The sequence below is a fragment of the Eufriesea mexicana genome, unplaced genomic scaffold, assembly GCF_001483705.2.
Source record: "Eufriesea mexicana isolate 0111107269 unplaced genomic scaffold, ASM148370v2 scaffold13715, whole genome shotgun sequence".
Classification (NCBI taxonomy): Eukaryota; Metazoa; Arthropoda; class Insecta; order Hymenoptera; family Apidae; genus Eufriesea; species Eufriesea mexicana.
The window spans coordinates 12,561-23,093 of record NW_016921211.1 but is presented as its reverse complement, the minus strand read 5'-3'; the positions used below and the strand labels follow the sequence as shown (position 1 = coordinate 23,093).

General features: G+C 35.6%; 1 protein-coding gene across 1 annotated transcript; it reads left to right on the top strand.

Annotated features, from left to right (window-relative positions):
• Nucleotides 1-1,391: 1,391 nt before the first annotated feature.
• Gasp (Chitin binding Peritrophin-A domain-containing protein Gasp) lies at nt 1,392-9,947 on the top strand. Its single transcript, XM_017908855.1, has 4 exons — nt 1,392-1,567; nt 4,284-4,685; nt 5,874-6,087; nt 8,597-9,947. Exons 1-4 carry the CDS (start codon nt 1,528-1,530, stop codon nt 8,748-8,750), a joined length of 810 nt encoding a protein of 269 aa, XP_017764344.1. The 5' UTR covers nt 1,392-1,527; the 3' UTR covers nt 8,751-9,947.
• The last annotated feature ends 586 nt before the right edge of the window (nt 9,948-10,533 follow it).

Genomic DNA, 10,533 nt, shown 5'->3' with positions numbered 1-10,533 from the left:
TGTCACGGTGAGTCACGTTGCTCGTGCTCGACCTTCGCCCCCTTCCAACCTTCTCCGTTATTTTATATCGTGTAGTCGCCACGGCCTTACAATTATTATTATTATAATCACGTTGCGATCGGTCAGTATTCTGCATATCGTACGACCACACCAGTACGCCGACTGTGTACGAAAACAGTCGCACCTGCACGAGTTCGACGAATTTCGATGCCCAGATACGCCACGTACACGCGACATATCGGTATAATAACAATATAGTAGACGGAACAGTGCGCTGACTGTTTAGGACCACTGTACCGATAGATGGTAAAGACCGAATTTTGCACAGAATTAGATGCAACGACTCACGTAGTTGAAGCATCTTAAGAAGTGGGAGCGCTACGAATCATTAGTTACGTACTGCAAAAGTTACTACTGAAGGTAATCCTCTCGTGCTGTAGAATCCTGTTATTTCGGTAACATGATAATCGTATGATAATCGACTGTTTAGGACGTTAATGTGAGTAAACATATTAAAGAACTCGATTTTTCAATATCTTTATCTTATGGCGCCATAAGGTAGGATATGTTATAATCAAATAAGGGTAATATGTGGTGTTGATAACCTTAATGAAAAACATGTATGGCCATCTATTTTAGGAAACTACTAATGCACGATAAAATTTGTTTGATACAAAATATTGTAGTAATTCAAGACCAGAGAAAATGTCATTTTATATGGAATTTATATTATAAAACGAATGAGAAATATATCATAAAACAAGTCTATCGATGTACCTGGAAATTCTGGAATTCTCATCCGTTGAGCTCGTCGAATTAAAATACCAATCACATCACTTCGCCAAAAATCTTTCGCCGCTGAACAACGAAAGAAACCAATTTTGTCGTGAAATAGATTTTGAGACGGTTCGTGTGAAAACCAGCCTGGATCGAAACTGGTCCCGCGAGTATTCGAACGGCGAAGATCGAGAGTCGAAAAATAAAGAGAAGCACAAAAGAAAAGGGAAGTTGGATTCGTCGAAGCAGAAGATATCGAGAATAAAAAATTATTTTAGCATTTAAGGCAGTGCAACGGGTCACGACGGCGAGCAAGGGGGGTAAGAGGTGGGAAAGAAAGAACGTGGCAGACGTTATTACCAGGCCTCTATTAGGTCTTTGGATGGCATTTTCAGCGAAGAAGAATAAAGGAAAAAGAAAGGGTGATCGGCGGCGCGAAAAAGAGAAAGAGAGGACGAAAGAGGGAGAGAAGAAACGTAGCGAGGTACACAGTACCTCTTCTTGAAGTGACGAGGAGAAGAGAAGGAGGTGCTACAGGAGGTGGAAGAGGAACAACACGTGACCAATGACTTATATAAAGGTGGAGAACGACAGGGCGCAAACACAGAGTTCTCTCTGCGCGGTGGAGCCTGTAATCGCAAAAGTGACGGTAGTTTTTTTTTCCTTCATAAATATTCCAATTTTGTTACCGTACCTCGAGGAAAGAGTAACCCGATCGTTATACCACGCGGGAGACACATATTCGTAACCATGAGGACATACTACGTGATAGCCGCCATTCTGATCGCCGGTACGTACCAGAAATAAACGCGAGATACAATCACGAGGATACTGGAGGGCGGATATAGAGAAAACGGGGAGAGGAAATAGCGTTAACGGAAAATATTGTCGAGGAAAATGGAACGGGGGAGGCAAGTGTTACTCGTGGACGATCACGATCATTTTGTCGGAAGTGGAGACATAAGTGTGTGACATATGCGTGTGAATCAGAAAGAGAGTGCACTCTTCTTTCGTCGCGATTGCCATGGTAAACACGATACTTCTTGTTTGACGAAACGAATAATCGAATCGATCGGAAAAAACCCGTGCATGGGATTAATTTAACGTTTTACGAGCAGTTAACCATTTTCTATGTACCTTATTAACGTATATCTTCGAGTTTACTCGCGGTTGTTTTATTAATCCAGATTTATTTCGTTTTCGATAAATCCGGTTAAACTAGACAATCTATACCTTGTGTGTTTAACGTCGAAATGTATCGCTCGCTCGAAAAGTGCTTTACTTGAATTATAAATTGAAGTACTATATTATCCTATAGTACATTATAATATAACGTCTTCGAAGGAAAGCAGGTCAACTTATGATACACTTAATAACCAGGAAAAAAGCTATTTATAAATCGTTTAAATACGTCCAGTAAATCTAACCTATGCGTCTAACCAGCACAAAGTATCATATTTCAAAATACTCTCGCTAACATCGCGAACTAATAAAACACCTAGAAACTTCTTTACCTTCTCCGATCTTTCGATCTTCGTGTCAAAATGATAAATTCAAGAATTTCCCGCATACAGTTGACCTGTCAACGTGTGGAAAATGGCCATTGAAAAGCTACCATCAGCTTTCTCGTTGTTTCAAGCTAAACGTACTGTTGAAACGAGATCGAAAGGCGTATTCAGTTTCCGTGCGAAGAGAAACCTTCTCGACACGCGTTTCCATTCTTTTTTACTCCCCTTCCCTGGACTTCCCTGGCTGCAACAGGATAACCTTGGCCCAGATCTTGACCCTTCTTTTTATCATCGACCATCATCGACTGGGCATAAAAATTCACTGTCGAAAGGACAGAAATCTATAAAACGATCGACGATCAAATCGTGCTTACCATACAAATCGCCAAAGGTTCCGATTGCCGACCAACTTTGTCCGATTCGAGACGCGACTTTTGATAGCCGGATCGGTTCCGAGAAAAATGAAAGTGAACACACAACGCCACACGAGCCCGAGAGGGTCGTGCGCTTGTACACGCGAAATTACAGAAGATTAAGGTGTGTGCGTGCGTGAGAAAGAGGGAGATAGAAAGGGAGTGAGATAGGGATAGTATATACGACGGTGAAACGTGTAGAGGAGAGTCGAGTGAACGGGATGCTGGGAGGGCCCAGTCACGAGCCATGTTGGTGTTGCGGCTGCTGTTGCTGCTGTTGGGTCTGGCTCTAGGCCCAAAGTGAAAGCGCCTGGCGAAAGTCACTTTGTGTCCTTACATAAGACGTTTAGGTTATTCAGACATCATATGCCGCGAGAAAAGAATAACAGATTATTAGGCGTAATTGTTAGTCCCGGAATAATAAACGACAAAAAGGCAGCATTAGCATCGATAATAAAAGGCTGGAACGGTGTCGACGTTCCATATACTTATCGTCTCCCTGGCATCTCTCTCCCTTTGCGCGAACGTGCACTGCGATTAGAAATTGGGAGGGGAGCGGTCAGAATGGGGATTGGAGAGGGGAGGTGGAAGAAGATGCTTGTAATCACGGGGTTAGTGTTTTGCGGTTGACGATCAATTTTATTGTTTAATTTTCGCTCGATAGTAATATACAATGAGCGGTAAAATTGAATACGATTACCATGATCCCTGGCACTATTAAGTGTGTTGTATCGGGTGTAACCGCAAAAGACATTTTTTTCGACGGATCGTTCTCGTCTAAGAAACTTTGGTCATGATTAGATGAGTTCAACACAGGAATATATAATTTAGGATTATTAAAGGAATAAATAGTTGGGTTAAAGCGCGTTAAAGTATCATAATTCAACATCGCACTGGAAAGTTTAACTTTGCTAATTTTTATGTAGTAAAACAATTGTATAATAAATTAAATTATATGCAAGACACCACAATTTTTTTTTTAAGGTTATGCTTTCACATATAAAAAATATTTTCTTTAATTATGATTGATATAATTATTGATATAAGTATAGGCATTAATAGATCATATGATGATAACAGGTATAATGATACAAGTTTTTTAAGTTTTTATTTAATTTTTCTTAGATAATTAGCAGAATATAATGCCTTAAAATAAGCTTTAATAAGAAAAGCTTCTTTTATACGAGCTATTTTTGACTTCAATACTAAAACTCTCAAACTCATTACACTCTTTTGTCAAAGGCATTGTTTTACAAATGCCTTTTAATTTTCAATATCAAAAGCAAATTCCAATTTTCAAATAAATTTTTTAATCCGTTAATATAAACACAATTAAGTTTTGATCAAATTTCTTAATAAGATAGAAGATTTAAGTAACACTTCTTTTATTATTGATATTACTACTTAAATAATTTCCTCGCCATGCTTTTGGTTTTACTATTAATACATTCTATTAAATTACTGTCAACCTAAAGAAATAAATGAAATTTTTATATTTATATCGCATTAAACATAGATCATTGTTTCCATCCTTTTTTTTTATGCGATTTGTGTTACTAATCATTCATTTTTTTTACTATTACAGGCGTAACTGCTCAGGAATCGTTCAAATGTCCAGACGACTTTGGTTTTTATCCTCATCACATATCCTGCGATAAATATTGGAAATGCGACAACAATGTCGCGGAATTAAAAACATGCGGCAATGGGCTCGCCTTCGACGCAAGCGATAACAAGTTCCTCACTGAAAATTGCGACTACCTCCATAACGTAGATTGTGGCGACAGGACACAGCTTGAGCCAGCGATTAGCACGCCACATTGTCCTCGTCTCTATGGTATCTTCCCCGATGATAAGAAATGCGACGTGTTCTGGAACTGCTGGAACGGAGAGGCCTCCAAATACCAGTGCAGTCCTGGACTTGCTTACGACCGTGAAGCCAGAGTTTGTATGTGGGCTGATCAAGTACCTGAGTGCAAGAACGAAGGTACATTTTAATATCATTCCTCTATTACTAATTACTTTCGTATAGTGAAGAGGCAAGGTGGCTAATAGCTCCTTTCTTATGGTTCAAGTTGAATTTGTAAAAGTATCTTTCTTCTATTCTCTCCCATCTCCTATCATCTATCTTCTTGTTACCTTGAATGTTTGAAATATTTCAGAAAAAGATTAAAGAAAGTTGTGATATTATCTTTCTTATAAATACTATTTTCATTTTGTTGTTCAATTATTTCCAGTGGTATTAAATTTTTCTTATTTTTAAATTGATAAAATTTGATATCAATTGCACCATGTAATGAAAATTTTAGTGACATATTTTTATAAATTTAAAATTTATTTTTAGATACTTGTTATTATATTTCCATCATGGTGTATCTTGTTTTTATTAACAGCATATCTTTATTTGTTTGATTTTTTTTCTGATAACAAAACACTAAGAATCTTCAATTGTTCTATGTACAATACCTCTGTCTAATTAACATATTTCTATTTTACTATACATAATGCATCTTATAACATTATTCTATGTTTACATAAATCCTCAACTAATAACATTTCTCCATATTTGCATAAGATCTGGTTAAGTAACGTTCCCATATGTGAATCTAAATTTCATTAAATTATTTAATATCTAAAATATGTCAAAGTAAAATATATAAAATATAATAACATAATATATAAACATGTGTGCAACATATGCGAAACATGCAATAAGTACACCAAAAAATGCTAAAATAATTGTACTAATAACGTATCTCCTCATTTACATACATACATTCATTTCTTCAAAAAAAATTACCTCGCTTAATATATGTAAATATTTGAATCACAACCTGATTTAGGTAAGTCGCGAGATACCCAATCACCGAAAATCAATTACGCATCAGCGATGCTCGTTTATCCTTGAATATTATTTATTCATTGCGTCGCTCGTCGTTCAACCGTCAATACGTGACAATCCTTTCCTACGCACATCCTGTATTTTTTCGAGCGGCTAACCTCTTAGTTCGCGCGGTGCGATTCGACAGTGTTATAACCTTATTTATCATTCACCAAACTTCCATCTAGCTCCATCTGTTGTCCGTAATCCAAACGACTGCAAATGAGGTTTAAATAATATACACCTCTCTCTACCATCTCATCACATTTTATATGTATTTATCGCATTGCACAGAGGTCGCAGGAGGTTTCACGTGTCCGGCCGCGGGCGAAGTGAGCGGAGCATCCGGCAGCTTTAGCAGACACGCCCATCCCGAGGACTGCAGAAAGTATTACATATGCCTTGAAGGTACCGCTAGGGAATACGGCTGCCCAATCGGTACAGTTTTCAAGATTGGCGACGCCGACGGTAGCGGCGCCTGTGAGGATCCTGAGGACGTTCCTGGATGGTAAGTCAACATCTCTTTTATTACAGTTTATCACTATTGGACAAAACTTATAGCAATTCCTTTTAGTTTTGTAATTACTAAAATAAATTTAGGTTTCTATATCTCGATTAATGTAATTTGATTTACTGATCAAATTTAAAGATAAAATGTGTAAATAGAAATTTCAAACTTCCACTTGACTTAATTTGTTTAATTTATATTACATTTATTTACTTTAGAGATACCACCAAGTAAAGTATAATGGAATTAATTTACCAATTCTATGCTTAACTATTCATACCATGTCCTGTCTTCAAATATTTTACAAATTAGGTATCCATAAACGTGACTTATGACAGAGTTACAGGAAGAAATTCGTGATACTATGAAACACGTTGAAAGAAATGAAACGTAACTGCCACATTTCTAGACTATTATTGAAATGCATACCATAAATGTAATACATTGCTGTAGACGAAATTATTAGAAAGTTTTTTACTCATAAATGGAAGAAAATATTCTAATTTTTGCAAATTGATTATAAATCTCCTTATATATTCTCTATCACTTTGAGTTTTAATTGATGATGTTAAAAAGCGTATTAAAGACTGACTGTCGTCAAATTTAAGCAGATCAGGAAGCTTTGCAATTACGTATTACGTAAAGGCAAATTCTGGACAAACCTGATAGTTCAAGTGTGATTATAGTCTTTAAATCTTAGCCGCGCTGTTAAAGCACAATCTGAAAGTTCATACGATATTTCACCTTTTTCGAGTGACGTAATTAAATGGATATTCGCGGTACACCTTGCTCTCATAACGGGTAGATAGGTATTGCGTAACGGCTACCCAAATGTTGGTAACATAATATTTACATAATCTTCATCGAGGACAGGAATAACGTGTGTGAAAGCCAAATATTCGAAACGTATTAATTATACTGTTTTCGGTACTTGGATAGAGACTAATAGATTAGTCAGCAATTTCATATCATTTAGGTCTAACAATTTATTCAGAATATTGAAGCAAAATTGTTTATATTTCTCATTTATTACTTATGGTTCAAACTGTATGTCTTAGACAAATGAAAATTCAAGATGTTTAATTTGTATTATTTTCCAATTTATTCCTGTTATTTTTGTTTTTAATTATATCATTGTATGATCCAGGATTTTTGTAATAAAATACATGCTTTGATTGAAATTCAGGCTACACGTAATTCCTTTCTAAAATATGGAAATTACTAGGGTGATAATAAATGCTATTAATTAACAATAAAATTCTCTAACATGTGTAATTAATTAATACAATATTCACAAATTAAATGTTATACAAAAATTATTCAACATAGTTTGTCGCACAATACTGTGTTATGAATACTTAATATTTCGAATAAAAACGTAAATTAATTTTAAAAATTCAGAATTTTTATTAAAAATATGTAATACAATATAAGGCTAATAATTCTTTGTAAATAGTCTATCTTCTTCACGATTTGCATGCAAAGAACAAAAATTGTTTATCAATTTTTATTCTTCTAAAAAATTATGTTTACAATTTCATTTTTTACAGAAATAATTCTCATTAATTAATTAAATGTCTTTTTAATTTATCGAATATCAGTTATTAAGTACTTGTAGCAGTTCAACCCTTTACAAATTAAATTTCATAAATAATTACAATTTCTCATTTTGAAAAAGATAAAAATTCACATCACTATAAATATACTCGAAATATGATTAATAGCGATTTGCCATAGTTATATAACAAACGAATAGTATTATCTCGCTTTATTTGTTTGCCTTCGTATTTCTTGATTATGTAACTTCCAAATCCAGTGTTATGGATGATCAATGTTTAAATATTCTGTCAATATCGTATTCATAACACATTTTTGTGACGAACTATACATCGTGTCTCCAACGCACGCACGCACTCGCGTACTAAACAAATTTAGCCATGTGATCACCTCTTCTCACGTATAGTCGCTGGTGACAATATAGCGAAGTCGTAAGATCAGCCAAAAAAAGAATTACTGATGTTCCGAATGTCGATACGGTAACCTCCATTATTCAGCACTATATGATGTCGATCTGCAATATTAATAACATATAATTATTATATAGTATTATATAATATTGTTGTTGACAATAATCTACAAAAAATAAAAATTCTCTTAAATATTTAATACCTCAAACAAAATTTAATGATAGAAAATTGCTACAACTAGCAATAAACGAAGTAAGTTAAAATCAGAAGTTTCGATTTACAGTCTTGCTGTTTTACTATCTGACATTCTATTGCCTACAGTTGCGAATTACATACAATCCGTATTGCTGACGACATCTAGAATGTCCAAACGGTATCACTCGGTGTTACTGTTCGGTACTACTCGCGACCTCTCTATTTCGTAATCAGCAACTATACACGTGATTAACTACAAAACAAAACGACACGAGGATGCACGCGAGACAGGTAGCACATCACGCATGTCCTAACTCCCGGATTTTTCCCGGTGTTCTGCTTCACAGTGAGGATTACTACGGTGACTTGGACCTAAAGAGCATCAGGAAGAGCGAACTGCTTGCCGGAATTCAAAATTCAGGCGAAACCAGGAAGCCTCCTCAAGGCAAACCGAGGCCCCCATCGGCACCTGCGAGGCCCAACACACCCCTTCAAGAATAATTTCTAACCTATCTTCCACCTTTTGTTCCCCATCTTGTTCCCTTTCTTCTTTCCCGCATCTTTACTTCTTTCCCTCTTTTACCTCTTCATTTCTCTCTCCTACAGATACTTTACCAAAACTCTTTTCTCCGCATACTTTCCTATCACACATATACACGATTACACATGCGTGCACACATATATAACATACACACTTACACGTACATGAAGTCTCGAGCGAACGATCCTGATGTTCGATACCTCGAAATATGTAGAGCCAGGAGCCAAGAGTGCTGCTCGGTTATGTTCATTCTTTGTGTTCCTATTCGAGCCAAATTTTGATAGACGTACATAACCTCCTGTATATTCGGTGATTGCTTCGTATTCAATGGTTTGGCTTGGATCCGGGATAAAGTTCGCGATTAAAAATTCACGAGATGACCCCACGAATTGTCTCGCGAGTGTCTCGTGACTGTGAAGAGTAAATGTCAAATTCCTTCATCCTTAATGTTCATCTGTGTACCACGATATCGACGACGGATAATGACAACAATGGACTGATTTCTTGCGATTTTAATTCTCCACGCGTTGTCGCTTACGGTTTTTTCGATCGTGTAATTATTTAAGTGTGGAACCGTATCGAATAATATGAATGAAACGATTAAGAGACTGATTGTACCTCGTCAACACGTGGAAAGACAATTAAAATCTACAAATACTGTTCAACCGGTATTCTCTTTTGATTACACCGCCTTTAATATTTGTTTATCTTCGTCCCCATCGGGCATTTTGATGAACAAAATTAAGATATTTACTCGCTATATTGAAATTCGAATTAATGGTAATTCGAGTCATAATCGTACTGTCTCATCGATAACTTCTTTCATTCTTTCTTGCCTATTATCATCATTTAGCCCTCTTATATCCTCTTCGTACTTGCTCCTTACACTCTCTTCGCTATCGTAAGACATGCGATTATGGGAAATGGAAATAACGGGAAGCTCGTTGGTCATGATGTATACGTCATTTAGATTGGAACGTTCATTGGATCTTGTTCTCACTGAGAAATTCGAGGAAAAAGTTCAATGAATGGCGATATTTCTAAAAAAATTTTCAATTCGAGCTTGCCCTCACCGACACTCTTGGCCACGGTCAAGCATGCTTGCGTAAGCTAGATTCGTCCGTATATTTTTAAGTAATGTGAAAGATTCGTATAATAAAAGGAACAAAAATTCGTGAAAAAAAGATCTGTCTGCTCTTCAGAACCCCTATTCTCCTATCCTAACGTCTAGGCGTTTGTGTTCTCTGCTTGTTTTATTGGAATTTTATTGTTGTGATTCTAACTCTTGCATGCTCGTTGTAACAGTAACAAAATTTATATGGCGATTTTTTTGAATGTTTAAATACTATGGTCATTAAACATTATGCTGTATCACAGTCATTTAATACTCTAAATATTCATGATGCATCTATGAAAATTATAATGAAGATTTAGAATGGAAGAATTTGATAGTTTTTTAAGCCCAATTGCATAATAAATATCGGATTCTACTTTACGATTTAATTTAGAAATAACTACAGACATATGTAAAACTAAACAAGGTTAAGAAATGTGATTTCAGTAAAATTTAAAATAAACGTATTATATTAATATAAAGATATAAATTCACACAAAAAGTATTAGAATTCTTCCCTATTGAAAACAAATTTTATTGCACACCCCTTAGTAAATCCTCATACATAAGGAAAATAATTCAAAGATTTTGAACTGTAGCATATTTAACATTCTCATATTTCCATTTGT

Bases quoted from the DNA above. Each gene is read 5' to 3' on its own strand.
- Gasp (XM_017908855.1), top strand. From the start codon at position 1,528: ATGAGGACATACTACGTGATAGCCGCCATTCTGATCGCCG. The intron at 1,568-4,283 runs GTACGTACCAGA...TTACTATTACAG, and splicing joins AGCCGCCATTCTGATCGCCG to GCGTAACTGCTCAGGAATCG. The intron at 4,686-5,873 runs GTACATTTTAAT...CGCATTGCACAG, and splicing joins ACCTGAGTGCAAGAACGAAG to AGGTCGCAGGAGGTTTCACG.